We start from the raw sequence: 18632 nt of genomic DNA on the forward strand, positions 1-18632 counted from the left end.
TTTTGAACTGCAGGATGTCAAATCCACTTAAGACATACACTACTAAAATGCAAGCGTAGTGTAAATACATTCAAGAGATGTAGGTCAGTGCCTTAGAGTCTATCTCCTATTAGTGACTAACAATTAAGTTTTTAAATAATGGAACATTTTTTTTTTAATTTTTTTCAACATTTATTTATTTTTGGGACAGAGAGAGACAGAGCATGAACGGGGGAGGGGCAGAGAAAGAGGGAGACACAGAATCGGAAACAGACTCCAGGCTCTGAGCCATCAGCCCAGAGCCCGACGCGGGGCTCAAACTCACGGACCGCGAGATCGTGACCTGGCTGAAGTCGGACGCTTAACCGACTGCGCCACCCAGGCGCCCCAATAATGGAACATTTTTAAGGAGAGACAGTTAGAGCTACACTTGTAGTAAACTAATATAGAATGGGTCTTGTAAAAAATGAGTGAATTTACCACTGGGTTGTGTAACATTATAATATACCATTATCATAAAAGTCTATCTATTGCCAGCAGTAATTAATTTCTGGATCCAAAAACATAACTAGGAGTTCAGTATTGCTAAAGCAAAATGTCATAAAAAGCCCTGTTACCGCAGACATATAACCTTTTGGCGTTGGTGGTAATAGACAAAGAAACAGAAGGAAGTTGACTAGGATTTTTGCAACTGTAGCTTTTTCTCCTTTGCTCTTTGTACCTCTCCCTTACAGACTAGATGTAGGCGGTCCAATATGGTAACCACATGTGGCTGTTGAGCGCTTGAAATATGGCCACTCAGAATTAAGATGTGCTGTGAGTGTAAAATGCATATACAGCACTTGAAAACTTATTATGAAAAAAAAGAATATAAAATATCTCAATAATTTCTCATATTGATTACACATTGAAATGATAATATTTTAGACATACTGGGTTAAATAAAAGAATTGCTAAAATTAATTTCACCTGTTTCTTGTTACTTTTTTAAAATGTTGGTTTATTTATTTTGAGAGAGCAAGAGAGAGTGAGCAATGGAGGCGCAGAGAGGGAGAGAAAGAAAGTATCCCATGCAGGCTCTGCACTGCCAGCACAGAGCCTGATGCGGGGCTCAAACTCATGTACTGTGAGGTCGTGACCTGAGCCAAAATCAGGGGTCAGACACTTAGCCGACTGAGCCCACCCAGGTGCCCCTCTTTTTATTTTTTAAATGTGGCTGCTAGAAAAAAAATTTTTTTTTTAGTGTTTAATTTTGAGAAAGAGAGACAGAGCGTAGTGGGGAAGGGGCAGAGAGAGTGGGTGGGAGACACAGAATCCAAAGCAGGCTCTAGGTCCCAAGCTGTCAGTACAGAGCCAGACGTGGGGCTTGAACCCACAAACTATGAGATCATGACCCGAGCCAAAGCCAGAAGCTCAACCGGCTGGGCCACCCAGATGCCCCAAGAACATTTTTAATTATATATGTGGTTTGCACTTGTGATTCATAATTTCTTTTCATCATTTTAGTGCTAGACCAGAAATTCACGAATCCTTCATCCTTTATTTTTTTTTAACGTTTATTTATTTTTGAGAGAGTGTGCACAAGCAAGAGGAGAGGCAGAGAAAGGGGGGTAGAGGATCTGAAGTGGGCTCCATGCTGACAGCAGTGAGTCCAATGTGGGGCTTGAACTCATGAACCTTGAGATCATGACTTGAGCTGAAGTCAGACACTCAACGGACTGAGCCACCCAAGTGCCCCAAACCTCCCTCCTTTGATATAGTTTAGTATCATATTTGAGGTTGAGAGCCCAGTACATAGTATTAAAGGGTCAAAATATCCCAAAAGAACCCCTGCAAATAAACAGCACCTGCAACTTCTTGGCTTATCTCTTGGTATTGCTACTTGTGCTAGAATGCTTAAGAACTGTAACTCTGTGCCTGGCTGAACTTTAAAATAAATAATGAACAATAAAAAGTCTGTAGCTAAAGCAGATTTTTTGTAAATAGTCTTGTTTCAAAGCTCTAGACTTTTTTCATTTTGATGCTTATAGTTGAGAACTTTTTCTTCCATCTGTAATATAAACATACTAGTTGTGCTGCTGAGCTGATCTCTTACATGAAACCAAATTTCTTGTCATAAGACAAGAAAGACCTAGAGTTTGAGGTGCTGGGTGGCTCAGTCAGTTATACATCTGACTCTTGATTTCAGCTCAGGTCATGATCTCATGGTTCACGGGATTGAGCCCCAGGTTGGGGCTGTCAGCAGAGAGCTCACTCGAGATTCTCTGTCTCTGCCCCCTTTCTGATCAGGCTCTCTCTCAAAATAAATAAACTTAAAAAAAAAAAAAAAAAAAAGACCTAGAGTATGTAAAGCAGCTGTGCTCATATGGAGGTAGTTTTGCCACCTCCACCAGGAGACATTTGGCAATGTCTGGAGACAATTTGGGTTGTCACAATTGGGGGAGTATTTTTTTTTTTTTTAATTTTTTTTTTTTAACGTTTATTTATTTTTGAGACAGAGAGAGACAGAGCATGAACAGGGAAGGAGCAGAGAGAGAGAGGGAGACACAGAATCTGAAACAGGCTCCAGGCTCTGAGCTGTCAGCACAGAGCCCGATGCGGGGCTCGAACTCATGGACCATGAGATCATGACCTGAGCCGAAGTCAGACGCTTAACCGACCAAGCCATCCAGGCGCCCCCACAATTGGGGGAGTATTACTGGCATCTAGTGGGTATATGTCCTGCAAGACATAAAGACAGCCCCTCCAGAAAGAATTACCCTGTTCAAAATATCAGTGGTGCCCAATTTGAAAACCTGATCCAAAGTACTCTACTTAAGAATGCCAATGTGTTCATTTGTGAGAACTGTAAGGCTGATGGGGTTAAAGTAGCACACACGTATAATAAAAAATTCAAGTAGAGTTTCTGTTTTGCCATGTAGTAGGTGTGTGACTGAGCAAATTACGTGACTTCTCTAGATCTGAGGTTTTTGGGTTTTTTTTTGATCTGAGATTTCTTATCCGCTAAATGAAAATAACAATAATCTTGCCTTACCCATCTTATGAGATTATGAAAACCAAATAAGATTTTCATTTGATTAAGATTCTAGCTAATATATGAGAACATAATTTGTCAGCGTTATATAGCATTGTTGATGCTTTATGTATTAGAATACTAAGACTTTTTTCATGAGTGCCATTAGTTTTGACTTCATTTGAAACTAATTTTATTTACATTGGAGATCAAAGTTCTTTGGCTTGGTACTTTTAATCAGAGCTCTAATAGTTGGAAAACACAGAAAGCCAGTCAAGCCAGTTTAGGAAAAAAGAGATATATTATGAGGATACAGCAGAGCTTATAAGAAGCAGAGAACAGGAACTGCTGAACAACTGTGGGGCTTCACAGGAACCAGAATTGCAAAGAAGTCAGGACCGGAGGTTAATCCCACTCCTTTCTCTTCCTCCTCGCCTCCTCCGTGGCATCTCTGCTCCCTTCTTTTCTCTGCAGACAGGCTTCCTTTTTGTATCATTGAGTTTACATGTAGCTCATCACAGCCTTGTTGTCTCAGGCTTTCCACCCAAAGCCAACTCAAGATTTTCCTTTATTTCCTAGGTCATGTTCCAGGGAGGGAAAATTTGTGGGTTTGACTTATCAAAATTAGCTTCACTTTATAAGCTAGGCCACATAGGGCATAGACCACTGGCCAGCCTTACATACACCATCTTTTCTGGTTATCAGGGTCTATGGGTGGGGTGGCAGATTCTCCCAGAAAGTAGGCTGGAGAATTACCCCCAAACCTGCCTGTGGATATAGGCAGTTTGAATGTGGATCATATTTCATATGTATTTTCTATACTTTTATCTAACTATGTGATCTTGAGGAAATGAACCTTGCTTTTCTGAGCCTCTTCTTTTCATCTCTAAAAGAAAGGTATTTAATCAGTAGTTATTAATCAAGGACAAACATGAGATTGAGCTACAGAACTTTTAAAAAATAACTCATGACTGGGACGCCTGGGTGGCTCAGTCAGTTGAGCATCCAACTTCAGCTCAGGTCATGGTCTTGTGGTTCATGGGTTCAAGCCCCACATTAGGCTCTGTGCTAATGGCTCAGAGCCTGGAGCCTGCTTCGGATTCTGTGTCTCCCTCTCTCTCTGCCCCTCCTGAACTCACGCTCTGTCTCTGTCTCTCTCTCAAAAATAAATAAACATTAAAAAAAAATTTTTTAATAATAAAATAATAACTCATGGCTGAGATCAGTTTCCAGAGATTTGATCAGTAGGTCTGAGATAGAACCCAGGAATTTTTTTTTTAATAATATTTTTAGAGGTTTTTTTTTTTTTAATTCAGAAAAATACAAAGAAAAAACCCAAAATGACCAATGAACTTACTATATAGATAGCTCCTATATACTTGGTTTTTTAAAAAAAGGTAATCATGTTTACTTTTAGAAAATCCATTTGTGAATTGTCTTCAGTTTATTTTATCAGCGTTCTATAGTTTTCAGAGTATAGGTCTTTTACCTCCTTGGTTAGGTTTATTCCAGTATTTTATTCTTTTTGGTGCAATTCTAAATGTACCTGTTTTCTTAATTTCTCTTTGTGCTTCTTTGTTATTAATGTATATAGAAACACAACCAATCTGCATAATTTTGTATCCTGCTACTTTACTGAATTCACTTATTCTAATAGTTTATTGTGGAATCTTTAGGGTTTTCTGTGTATGGTATCATGTCATCTGCAAAAAGTGAAAGTTTAACTTCTTTCTAATATGGATGCCTTTTATTTCTTTGCTTGTCTGATACCATACACAAAAGTAAACTCAAAGTGGATTAAAGACTTAAATGTGAGGCCTGAAACCATAAAATTCCTAGAAGAGAATATAGGCAGTGATTTCCTTGACTTTGGCCACAGCAACATTTTTTGTAGACGGGTCTCCTAAGGCCAGGGAAACAAAATCAAAAATAAACTGTTGGGACTACATTAAAATGAAAAGCTTGTGCACAGCAAAGGAAGCCATCAGTAAAACAAAAAAGCAACTTACTGAATGGGAGAAGATATATGCAAATGATATATCCAATCAAGGGTTAATATCCAAAATATATAAAAAACTTACACAACTCAACACCAGAAAAACAAATAATCTGATTAAAAATGGTCAGAGGGAGGCGCCTGGGTGGCTCAGTCGGTTAAGCGTCCGGCTTCGGCTCAGGTCATGATCTCGCTGTCTGTGGGTTTGAGCCCTGCGTCAGGCTCTGTGATGACAGCTCAGAGCCTGGAGCCTGTTTCAGATTCTATGTCTCCCTCTTCCTCTGACCCTCCCCTGTTCATGCTCTTTCTCTCTCTGTCTCAAAAATAAATGTTAAAAAAAAAAAATTTTTTTTTAAATGGTCAGAGGACTTGAAAACACTAATTTGAAAACATATGTGCACCCCTGTGTTTATTACAGCATTATTTACAGTAGCCAAGATATGGAAGCAGCCCAAGTGTCCATTGATAGATGAATAAAGAAATTGTGAGATATATAAAATGGAATATTTTGCAGCCATAAAATAATGAATTCTTGCCATTTGTGACCATATGGATGGACCTAGAGGGGACCATGCCAAGTGGAATAAGTCAGAGAAAGACAAATACCATATGGTTTCACTTATATGTGGAATCTAAAAAACAAAGCAAATAAATTAACAAACCAAAAGGAGAATCAGACTTATAAATGCGGAGAACAAACAGATGGTTGCCAGAGGAGAAAGGTGTGTGGAGGGATGGGCAAAATGGGTGGAAGAGAGGGGAGATACAGGCTTCTAGTTACGGAAATGAATACATTGAGGGAATAAAAGGCATAGCACGGGGAATATAGTCAGTGGTATTATCATAGTGTTACATGGTGACAGATGGTAGCTACACTGTGGTAAGCATGGCATAACATATAGAGATGTTCAGTCACTGATGTACACCTAAAACTAATGTAACATTGTGTGTCAACTATACTCAAGTAAAAAAATATTACATTAAAAAAACGAGTCAAATTGTATGTACACTTGAAAAAAAAATCCAAATGGTGTAGAGGTAAAAATAAAGAGTGAAGGGACCACTACCCAATAGTAATCATTGGTAGAAATCTCTGGAGGTGTTTTGTTTGTGTTTTAAATCTTCCTGGCAATTCTGAGGTGTCTCATGGTTCCCTAAAGATCCCTCTGTTGCCATACTTCTTTGATTAATTCCTTTCTTGAAAGAGAACATACTTTAAAAAATTCTTCAAGTTGCTTTCATTTTATCCTTCCTCAAGAGTATAAATTATTTACATCCTAAGAGAGAAATTTACCCACATCAAATAACAAAAGTTCTGTCTGCTGTGTGCATCAGGACTTTATAATAAATGGAATTTTAAGTCCTGAACTAGGCAGTAAAATGACCAGTTATTCTCAAACCTGCCAGGTCTCTCCCTCTCTGACTACAGAGCTCTGCCAGTTCGTTACCGCTGGGTTACTGCATCCTGAACACTGGGGGGTTAGTAGAGTGAACTCTAGAGCTAATCTGCTTCAAGTCCTATTTCCCAGCCTTGGACCTTGGGCAAGTTACATTACTTAACTACCCTGAGCTTCATTTTTCTTATTTGTAAATCACAGGAAATATTTAATTCATTGGATAGTCTTGGAGGACCAGTAAGACAGCTCATGCAAAACACCCACCATGGCGCATCACATAAAGCACCTCCTCAATAAATGGTAGTTAACCTCTTGTATTATCGAAGTCACTTTGGAATTCAGTCTCAGATCCAGCCCTTTATTTACCAGTGGGATTTGCACCTTCTCAGAACTCTAGGATGCTAAAGCTAGAAGGGACTTAGCACTGTCTTCTTGTACAGCAGTTTTCAAGCTCTGATTTTTGCGGGGGTGGGATCCTAGGGTTTCTTTGAGGTCCCTCAGGGACTAGCAGAGCTACCCATGCCTGCCTGGGCCAGCAGAAGCAGGAATGTCTTTATCTGTTTTGCACAGTAGACTGCTGTGTAAGATTTCATCTGGTAAAGGAATTTTTAAAATGTTTAAAAAAGAAAAAAAAATCACTGATTTAGTACAATGTGTTCTCTACACAGACAGACAAACAAGCCATACATGACTTGCTCCAGGTCACACAGTGAATTTATGGCAGAGCTAAGGTTATCTCTTAATTCTCAGAACATACATTAAGCAAGATAGTAATAAAGTCATTTTCTGTAGATGGTTTTAGAAGATGGTTAGTATTTCACTGGTGTTAGCTTCTCTGTTGCCTTTGAGACATTCCCCTCATGGTGATATATCAGGTTTTTTTTTTCACAAAGACTATATACATCCTTTACTGAAATAACCAATACAGCCCTGAAATACCTGTTATAGCATTAGCCTATTAATTTAGCTTTTGAAATTTGGATTCTGTCCGTCTTCACCGTTAAAATAGCTGCAGAATCATCTATTGCTTTGAATTCCATGGTCATTGTCCTAGGCTGGTTTTCATCACTTATTCCTTCCATATTCATGATCATACAAGCTTCTTTCACTCTCCTTGCCTCTTTTGTCTTTCACTGTTTCACACCATTACCAGAGTTCTCTTTCTAAAACACAGAGCTGATCTTGGTCAATCCTTTACTTTAAAAATGTTAATGCCTGGGGCACCTGGCTGGCGTCGCTCCTGATCTCTGAGTCATGGGTTGTGGGTTCAGGCCCTGCACTGGGTGTGAGAGTACTTAAATAAGTAAACTTAAAGAAAACTTTTTGTTTTTCATTTTTTTTAACTTGTTTTATTTTTTATTTTTTAAAATTTATATCCAAATTAGTTAGCATATAGTGCAACAGTGATTTCAGGAGTAGATTCCTTAATGCTCCTTACCCATTTAGCCCGTCCCCCCTCCCACAACCCCTCCTGTAACCCTCAGTTTGTTCTCCATATTTATGAGTCTCTTCTGTTCTCCCCCTCCCTGTTTTTATATTATTTTTGTTTCCCTTCCCTTATGTTCATCTGTTTTGTCTCTTAAAGTCCTCATATGAGTGAAGTCATATGATTTTTGTCTTTCTCTGACTGCCTAATTTCACTTAGCATAATACCCTCCAGTTCCATGCACGTAGTTGCAAATGGCAAGGTTTCATTCTTTTTGATTGCCAAGGAGTACTCCATTGTATATATGTACCACATCTTCTTTATCCATTCATCCATCGATGGACATTTGGGCTCTTTCCATATTTTGGCTATTATTGATAGTTCTGCTATAAACATGGGGGTGCATGTGTCCCTTCGAAACAGCACACCTGTATCCCTTGGATAAATGCCTAGTAGTGCAATTGCTGGGTTGTATGGTAGTTCTATTTTTACTTTTTTGAGGAACCTCCATACTCTTTTCCAGAATGGCTGCACCAGCTTGCATCCCCTTTAAAGGAAACTCTTAATGCCTGCCTTTGCTTTCATTGTCGAGGCTTACTCTTCATAATGGCATCTAAAGCTCTTCCCAAATGTGGTCCTAATCTTCCCTTTTTCTTGTTATTCATTCTGTCATATAGACATGACAGTCTGATAGTAAGTTTCCACTTCCTCCAGGCACCCTTCCATACTTTTGGTCATACTCTCCCTTCTGCCTGGACTGCTCACCTCCACCCCTCGTTTTCACTTCGAGACAGCTCGCACTAACCTACAGCTCTGTCACCCCACGGCCTGCAGAGTACAAAGTCAGTCTTCCATTTTTATGGTATCTTAATTTCTAAAATAGGTGGCTGTCTTTAAAAAGCTTCTAAAATCAGTACAATTGTTTGAAGATTCGTGGTGTTGAGTCCCAGAAAAATGATCTTCTACTGAATAAAGGTTACGGAGTAGGATCATATGGATTGTAATGTCTCCCGCAGGGGACCCCAATGTCATAAGCCTCTCTTTTTCATTGCTTTGAAATGCTTTTGAAATTGAAAGTGCTCTTTACATTGTTTTTAGGACACATGTCCTAAATAATATATAATATATCTATCTATCTATAGATCTATCTATCTATATATCTATAGATAGATAGATCTATAGATAGATAGATAGATCCCTTGAGCACATCATGGAATACCTGCATACAGTGGAGATGCTACTTGGGTTGATTTTTCTAGAATGGGAATAGATCTGTGAGCTCTAGCTATGCCCCCTTGTGGATCTCCTTTTGATTTCTTCCACAGCCGCTGACTTCAGTCACAGAACAGAATTAACCTAGCTGGCTCAACATGATAGAATCTTTGTAAAATGATGATCTGAGTCTGGAAACGCACATTGCAGTTTTATCTTTTTTATTCTGAAAATAATAATTTCATCTATTTTATTTCCGTGTAAATAATTTCAGTCGTACTTTTTGTTTCATCTAGATTGTCTTACAAGGACATGCAACAAGAGTAACTGCTAAGTCTCAGCAGAGTGGAGAGAAGGCATTTCGATGTGAATATGATGGATGTGGGAAATTATATACAACGGCTCATCATCTTAAGGTATATATAAAGGAAATGCTGTATTTAGTTATGACAGTACCTAGGACATTAAATGCCAACATGATATAGTTGTAGTATTCAAATGCCATTGTTTTCCCTCACTTACCAAGATATAGACACACACTCATGCTCTTACACAGATCACATGAAGCCATATGCAGATTTCAGAAACTCTCAACTCTGAGCGCTTGGATTATGTGTTCTTCATCTCTGTCTCCCTAATGTCCAAAATACTACCAGGCACATGGTAGATACTCTATATATTTGAATATATTTTTGTCAAATGGGAAATTTATATAATTTTATGAGAGATGTATGTGTAATCATTCTGTTAACAGTGATTTGCTGAAATCTAGCAGAAGTTGGTGTTAATGTGTTTCATGTTTCAAATATATAGGCCAGGTATTTTGCTGGCAGCTAAACACAACATACCACAACTCCATAGCTAACATTTATTGAATAACTTAGTGTGTCAGGAAGCAGAAGTCTTGCTTTTAGCAAGGCTAAAAACATTTAGCATATTTGGAGTCGCAGACCTAGAGCCCATCTCCATTACTTATTGCTGTGTCACCATGACATGTTACCTTTTTCCTTATGGTAAAAGTACCTTCCTCACACAGTGCTTGTGAGAAATAAATAAGTAGATACTGTATACGTACCAGTACTGAAAAGAATGACCTGGTACATGATAAAGATTCAGTAGATGTTGGCCATTGTCATGATCATTCGTCACAGCAGCCCTCTACACTAGATATAGTTATGTCTCAGCTTTACAGAAAGGACTTTGAGGCTTAGAGAAGGCAAACACCTCATGGTGACGCCTTGCCTCCTGGCAAGGCCCCTGTAGCAGCAGCCGCCACACTCTTAACCTTACATTGCGTGGCCTCTGTCTGTGCTCTGATCCTAGCTTTCACTATGTATATGTTCCATACAGACACCTTTGACCACTGTAGGAAAACTCAGACCTCTAATGCTCCTGTTCCTTATTTAAAATGAGTACTTCTTGGGGTGCCTGAGTGGCTCAGTTGGTTACATGTCCGACTTCAGCTCAGGTCATGATCTCATGGTTCGTGGTTTCGGGTCCCATGTTGGACTTTGTGCTGACAGCTCAGAGCCTGGAGCCTGCTTTGGATTCTGTGTCTCTCTCTGTCTCTGCCCCTCCCCGTCTCATGCTCGCTTGCTTGCTCTCTCTCTCTCTTTCTCTCTCTCTCTCAAAAATAAACATTAAAAAAAAATTACAATGCATCCTTCATAACATTAAGCGTTTAGCATATTGAGAACTGTTGGGCTACAGTTTTTGAGAAAGGTTGTCTTTTGTTTCTCCAAAAAAAACCCATACAAACAACAAAATACAGTTCACCCTTGAACAACACAGTTTTGAACTCTGCATATCCACTTATATGTGAATTTTTTTAATAAATACAGTACAGCACTGTAAATGTATTTTCTTTTATTAACGTTTTCTGTAGTTTACTATATTGTAAGAATATAACATACGAAATAATGTGTTAATCAACTTTCTGTTATCAGCTTCTGCTCAATAGTAGGCTGTTGGTAGTTAAGTTTTTTTTGGGGGGGGGTCAAGAGTTCTATGCTGGTTTTTGACTGCACAGGAGGTCGGCGGTGGGGGGTGGTCAGCATCCCTAACCCCTGCATGTTCAAAGGTCAGCTGTAATTCAACAGAGAGAAAAAAAAAAAAACAGGTCTATGTTGAGACCATCTACCTGAGGAATTGCTTAAAGGAAGTAGAATCATGCCTGTATTTTCATGACAGGTCCATGAGAGGTCACACACGGGAGACCGGCCTTATCAGTGTGAGCACCTAGGCTGTGGGAAAGCATTTGCAACAGGTAAAAACATGAATTTTGTTTGTTTCCTGGTCTTTCTTAGGGGGCAAGCAGAAACAGGCCGGCTGTAGGAACTGACCCCTTGCCTTTGTCTGAATCTGTGGATGCACAGTGACCAGTTTTTCAGTCTCTCCCTTAACTTCCTCTTCTCCTGCTTGTTCTATTCTCTCTCTCTGTTCTCACTTTTTTCCTCAGGCCTATTTTGCCTACTGCGTTTGGTGTTTCACTCCACACTCAGCTTTCTTTTAGCAAAAAAGTAAAAGCTGAGCATTAGAAGCTGACACAGACTTTAACGTTAGGATAGACCTGAGGGAACCATGGGCAACTAGAACTTAGCAGGGGTTGGGGCCTGGCCTCCTGACTTCTACCTTAGTCCTCATTTAATGTCTTGATTCCATTTCAAGCTTTTGGGGTATGAGTTGTGAACATCTAATAAGATTGGAGCCATTTAAAAAAAGAAACATATAGAACCTCTTCTAGACAGAGATGAAAGTATTGCATTTCCAGCAGGACAGTCCTTAGCTGTTACACTCTTACACGTTGTTAATGGTTGTTCTGTTGTGTTTGCCTAGTATTATATCCTTGGTGTTTACTATATTTTTCAATAGTTTAATCTCAGTGGGCATGCTTAAAGGGGTCTCATATAATTAAATTTCTTTACATTTTTCTTAAAGGTTATGGATTAAAAAGTCATGTCAGAACTCATACAGGAGAAAAGCCATATCGGTGTTCAGAAGATAATTGTACTAAGTCTTTCAAAACTTCAGGAGATCTACAGAAACATATAAGAACTCATACAGGTACTGGTATAAACAAATAACTGTATGTAGGCCAGGACATTTTTTTTTTTTTTTTTTTCAGGTCAGGAATTAATCCGCAGGGAGGGGACTTGGGGAAGGAGTCTCTGGACATTTCAGAGTTAGCTTCAAGGACTTCTTTTAAACTCCAGAAATTCTTTCCAGAAAGAGGGCTCATAATTTTTTTTAGAATCTCAAAGGGGTCCATATCCCAAAAAAAGGTGAACAATGGTCATAGACAACCAGCCCATTCAATTTGCAGGTATTATCTGAGCAGCAGGCTTATTTACCTAGGATTGCATGTCTGTGTACTAGCCCAACTGAGACCAGAACCTAAGGCACCCAGTTCCTTCTCAATTCAGCGTTGTTTCTCCTATATTAAGCTATTGCTTAAGAAAATGAACTCCTAACAGCCCCACAGAAAGAAAGGCTTGTTACTTCCTTGTGATCATATCTCGTTCCCTTTAAACTTCCTTCTCTCCTTTTCCTAAAGGGTACTTTGTTTATATCTCCCCTTCCCTCCCTTTCTTGTACTTGATTATTTGTAGAATTGGAAAACCAATTATAAAGGTAATTATTTGCTTTGGATGAGAGCTGGAAAGATTTCAGAAACTGTTGATAAGAGGTACTGTTACAAGCTATTGATTAAGCATATTATATATAGCTTAATAATTTAGTTTGAAATTTTACTACAGATGGTTTAAACATAGTGTGATAACTTTGTCCCCAGGTACTACTAAGTATTCTGAAATAGTTTAGCAAATTTCCATGGAGGATTTGTCCATTCATTAAAGTTTAACTTTTAGCTCAAATTTGATCCCAGATAGGCTTTGCTTTTTTAATGTTCAGGGGGCATCCGGATGGCTCAGTCAGTTAAGCATCCAACTCTTGATTTCAGCTCAAGTCATGATCTCACAGTTTGTGAGTTCGAACCCCACATCAGGGTTCGATGATGACAGGCTCTGTGATGACAGTGTGGAGCCTGCTTGGGATTCATATTCTCTCTCTCTCTCTCTCTTTCTCTCTCTGCTCTTTCCCTGCTCACAGGCTTGCTTGTGCTCTCTCTCTCTCAAAATAAATAAACTTAAAAAAAATACATGACTATACAGTGTTTACAAACAAAGCTGTAGGTCTCTGCTTCTATTTCATTCATGTACTTATTTTTATCCATTGTATCAGAAGCATGTTTTTCCAAATTCCTGCAAATTCTATTTGGATTTACTGTATAATGCCAACTTGTTATGTAAAAGTTATATAAAACCATAATCTAGTTCTATTAATATTTGGTCAAAACATTGAAATTGTGATTCCTTTGATAGTATGCATTTAGCAAACTACATATTTGTGTATCAGTTTTTAAATCGTAAGTATTTTCGTTGGTAAAAAGTTGGGTTGTGTAAGGGGGCTTTAGGGATGACTTTTACAAACAAGTGATTTCAGTGCAAAAATAAAGCAAGGTCCTATAGAGTCAGAGGAGTAGTGTAGTAGTGTATATATCACCATGGGAATTGTTAGAACTCTTGATTCCTTATCATCCCAACATGGCAGAGCCGGGAAAAGGTTAAGGTTGTCTAGATCCAGACAGGAGAAGGGACTTACCCAAGACAAAGTACTTTCTTTAACATATTGAAAGAAAACTTTCTCTAAAGAAAGGATCAGAGATTCCTGCTCCTTTTTAAATGATTTCAGATTTGAGGGCAGAAATCTTTTGGAGTGTTTTTTTTACCAGCAGGAAAATCTTAATTTTACTTGACCAAAAGAAAAATAACACACTTTTATATGTGCGGGTAAATATCTATATCTATTTATCTATCTATACACAGAGATTTTTATATATCACAAGAGTTGTTTGCTTAATTCGAACTCATTCTAAAAAAGCATCAAAAACAAAGGCTATTATTTCATGCTTGACAATTTAGAGGCCCTTTGGGTTCTGAGGTTGTATAAAGCAGGTATGAAGAAAAGAAATATAATTGGCAGGATAGACTTTTTCATAAGCTTAATTTATGAGAATAGTAATAGTAATATATTCAGCAACTGTATGTGATGCATATTATGTGCTAGACACTGGATTTTTAAAAAACATAAATTTTTCTTTGAAGTATTACATAATAAATAAAATAGGAGATAAGCTTTTGGGGATTCTGGTGTTTTTCTAACATAATTCTTATTCCTAACTTTTTTTTTCTTTAAATTTTTTTTATGTTTATTTGTTTTTGACACGGAGAGAAACAGAGCATGAATGGGGGGAGGGGAAGAGAGAGAGGGAGACACAGAATCTGAAGGAGGATCCAGGCTCTGAGCTGTCAGCACAGAGCCCGAGACAGGGCTCGAACCCACAAACCGTGAGATCATGACCTGAGCCGAGTCGGACACTTAACCAACTGAGCCACCCAGGCACCCCTAACTCTGTTTTTCTTTTGTATTTCTTTATGATATTTCTTTCTCTGCTTTTCTCAGCTCATTTTTAATATGCCCATCTGGATGATTCCTTCTTGGAAAGTTGTGCAATGATAAGTTTTGAATAATATTCAGATTCTCCTATATAAATTTAAGCTGGGAGTAGAAGACGCTATTCATAGGGGAAAAAAACCTGAAAGGGAAGTGCAGAAGGACTCTATGAGTATGATCCTAGGCAGAATTGAAGGATAAGACATTTCAATTTTCTATGTATTTTTGCACTATTTAATTTATTCCTTTTTGTATTTTCAGGAGAAAGGCCCTTTAAATGTCCCTTTGAAGGCTGCGGTCGGTCTTTTACAACATCAAATATCAGAAAAGTGCATATTAGGACACACACAGGAGAAAGACCTTATTATTGCACAGAACCAGGATGTGGGAGGGCATTTGCCAGTGCAACCAATTATAAAAATCATGTGAGGATACACACAGGTAACAGTTTCTGATTTCTTTGCCTTCCGTCTTTCTTCCATAAACCCATTTCCAAGTAATTCCTTTCTTCTCTCCTTCCTACCACTTGGCATGGTGGGGAGGGATTAAGCAGCTTAAAAAAACTTCACATTAGCATGTATACATTCATTTAGTCAGCAGACTGAGCATCTGTTGTGTGTTCCCCTGCCAGGCATCAGAGGTACAGAGACAGATAAGACATAGTCCAGAGCAGTAGAACTGGGGAGAGATGGCAGATATTTAATTGCTACAGAGTGCAGTTTCTCCCATTGCGTGGACAAGATGTTAGGGGAGTAGAGAGGGGGAGCAGCCGTCTCTGTGGGAATGGAGAAGTATTCAAGGAAGGCTTTCCCAGGGGAAATTGACTTTTAGACTGAGTCCATCACCATGTTCCCTACATTATTAAAGTGTTCTCTAAGAAAATGGAAAAGACTGTGAAAACCCAGAGGCCTGGAAAAGAAAACCATAGATTAGAAGAAAAATGATATTTTGCTACTATAATTTTTATTTCTTTTAGGTCTTTAAGAGATTTGATTTTTACATGTTTGTGTTGTAGAAGGAAAACAGAATTCCTGTCTGATACTTACTGTATCATTGTGTGTTACACACAGACATATACCCACTACTGAGTTCATTGACTGTTAAATAATTAGATAATTGGGGTTTTTTTAAGTTTATTTTTTTATTTTTGAGAGGGAGAGAGAGAGCGCACGAGTGAGGGAGAGCCAGAGAGAGACAGAGAGAATCCCAAACAAGCTACACACTGTCAGCAAAGAGCCTGACAAAGGGCCCGAACCCACAAACCGTGAGATCATGACCTGAGCCAAAATCAAGTCACTTAACCAACTGAGCCACCCAGGCACCCCTAGATAATTGGTATTTTATCTATAGTATCTTAATATTATGTAAACATTCCTAGTGGATTATAACACAGGTGCTTAAGGGCCTTTTTATGATATTTGGGGAAATTGGCTGGGATTTTTAGATGGGCTGAGAAAACATTATTTTACCCATTTAAAGCAAATGGAATATAGACTCATTACCTGAAAGTTTGCTGTTCACCTGTTTAATGGGCAAATTAGATTCCAATAAGAGGGATGCTCACATTAAGTTTAGCTGTACTGATCTTTGGAACATTTAAGAAGAGCAGTGCTTTTATTTTTAATTAATTTTTTTAATGTTTATTTTTGAGAGAGAGAGAGAGAGAGAGAGATTCATGCATACAAGAGCAGAGGAAGGGCGGAGAGTGAGGGGGACAGAGAATCTGAAACAGGCTCCATACTGACAGCAGAGAGCCCAGTGTTGGGCTTGAACTCATGAACTGTGCCAAAGTCTAATGCTTAACTGACTGGCTCCCCAAGCAGTGTTCTTAAATGTGGCTGTGCATGTTGAATTCACTTTTTAAAAATAGAATTCTCCATATTCTATCTGCACAGTTCTGACATAATTTTACTGGGATGAGGCCCAGGCATCAGTTTATATTTTTAAAAACCCAGGTCTTTCATATGTGTACATGATTGAGAATTGTTGAAGTAGAGAGGTGTAGTAGGCAGTTAGAAATGTTGGTCTGACCCAAGAGGTAGAAAAGATTGACTAGTGATCATCAGGTAGATGATATGTAAATGCCCGCATTATGCAGTAAGTGGAGTACAAAGATTCAGCCATGTAAAATTCAATCCACTCTTGCAAGGTTGGTTAGATGACCCAGTTGAGGCTATGCAGATAACCAGTAGGGAGCTCCAAAGTGCAATTCAAATCTATTTACATCTTGACTGTGGTTTGGTGCCACCTAGTGGCGGTTTCTGCTCCAGCCTAAATATCAATGGGACTGGTTTTCTGTTGGAATTGCCTGCCCTTTCCGTGCCTGGGCTTGCCCTCAACACATGTCTCCCATGATCATCTACCAAGATAAGAGCTTTACCTCGCCCTAGTTTGAGACTATAGACTGGGCAGAGGACAGGAAGCAATTTCCCATTACTTTATATTCAAGACTTATGTTACAGATTATATTAGTGTGAGATTTTTTTACTATTTATGGGTGGTTTTACTGTGTTTAGAACCTTACAAGAAAATGCAGTTATCCAAGGAAGGTATAAAATGAGAATAAAGTAAGACATGCACTTGTATGCACACACGTGTATGCACATTTTAGAAATTATATGAATATGTCCTTAGATTTACTGAAGTGTTCAGACTATGTCTAGTAGACTTTTCTAGACCTTTTTTATTCTCCTTATAAAACCCTTAGGGAAAGCTGCATTTGTTATAGTAATCATTGCGTTTATTATTGTCATTTTTAATACAGCATTAATGTTACTGACTTGTCTAGTTATAGATAACAATAAATTAGTTTTATCAAGGCTTAGAGTTACCCTGGGCAACATCTCTATCCTTACTTTTCTCATCCCTTGAAATGAAGGGAAGAGTTGTATTCAGGCATGAGATAAGACTTAGAATGTAGACAGCCTTTTGAACAAAGACAAAATCATAGGGAGTCTTTTTTTGTGTTCTGCCTCGTAGCAGTATAGAAAGAGATTGGACAGTTCATTGGGGCACCTGGGTGCTCATTTGGTTAAGTGTCTGACTCTTGGTTTAGACTCCAGTCATGATCTTACGGTTCGTGGATTCGATCCCCAGGTAGGGCTCCATGCTGCTGGTGCAGAGCCTGCTTGGGTTCCCTCTCTCTCTCTCTCTCTCTCTCTCTCCTCCACTTGGACTCTCCCAAAATAAATAGATAATAAAACTTAAAAGGGGGGGGGGGCGCCTGAGTGGCTCAGTCGGTTGAGCGTCCGACTTTGGCTCAGGTTCATGATCTTGTGGTTTGTGAGTTTGAGCCCCGCATCAGGCTCTGTGCTGGCAGCTCAGAACCTGGAGCCTGCTTCAGATTCTGTGTCTCCCTCTCTCTCTGCCCCTACCCCACTTGTGCTCTGTCTCTCTCTATCAAAAATAAATTGTAAAAAAAAAAGAGAGAGAGAGATTTGACAGACATTTTTGCCATTAGAGGCTTTTTTTCCCCATGGGAGGAATGGATTGATTATGCCTTCATATATATGTAAAAACTTCATATATGTAAAAGTTGATTTTTGTGTGTATGTGTGTATGTTCTTTACTTAGGTGAAAAGCCATATGTTTGTACAGTCCCTGGATGTGACAAAAGGTTTACAGAATATTCCAGTTTGTACAAACATCATGTTGTTCACACTCATTCCAAACCATACAACTGTAATCACTGTGGGAAGACCTACAAGCAGATCTCCACACTGGCCATGCACAAACGGACGGCCCACAATGACACTGAGCCCATCGAGGAGGAGCAGGAAGCCTTCTTTGAGCCTCCCCCAGGTAAGTGTTCTTTCCAATAAATCTCTCTCTGGGAATCAACAGCTACCATCATTTATGATGCATAGCATTTTCTCAGATCATAAAGTTTCATTCAAATAATCACACAAATATATAATTTACAACTGTAATAAGTGGTAGCAAAAAATGGTACTTGGTGCTGTGGGATGTATAAGAAGGGAAGTTAATCTAGCCTGGGAGGTTCTTTTTCTTTTTACCCCTGTTTAGTTCTCTTGTTTCTTGTTAAAGAAACAGAAAGATGGGAATAAAATGGATTTAGGAGACCCAGCTTGAATTGCT

General features: G+C 38.8%; 1 protein-coding gene across 7 annotated transcripts in view; it reads left to right on the plus strand.

Moving 5' to 3' along the window:
• ZNF143 (zinc finger protein 143) overlaps positions 1-18632 on the plus strand; it is a 56007-nt gene that overhangs the window by 22964 nt on the left and 14411 nt on the right. For all 7 annotated transcript variants that reach the window (XM_003992984.4, XM_019812038.3, XM_019812039.3 and 4 more), the window contains 5 exons: positions 9320-9439; positions 11214-11289; positions 11961-12086; positions 14796-14975; positions 18108-18335. In XM_003992984.4, coding sequence (XP_003993033.1) covers positions 9320-9439; positions 11214-11289; positions 11961-12086; positions 14796-14975; positions 18108-18335 — 730 coding nt within the window. The remainder of the gene's footprint in view (positions 1-9319; positions 9440-11213; positions 11290-11960; positions 12087-14795; positions 14976-18107; positions 18336-18632) is intronic.

Source organism: Felis catus, chromosome D1 (assembly GCF_018350175.1).
Source record: "Felis catus isolate Fca126 chromosome D1, F.catus_Fca126_mat1.0, whole genome shotgun sequence".
In the NCBI taxonomy this organism is placed as follows: Eukaryota; Metazoa; Chordata; class Mammalia; order Carnivora; family Felidae; genus Felis; species Felis catus.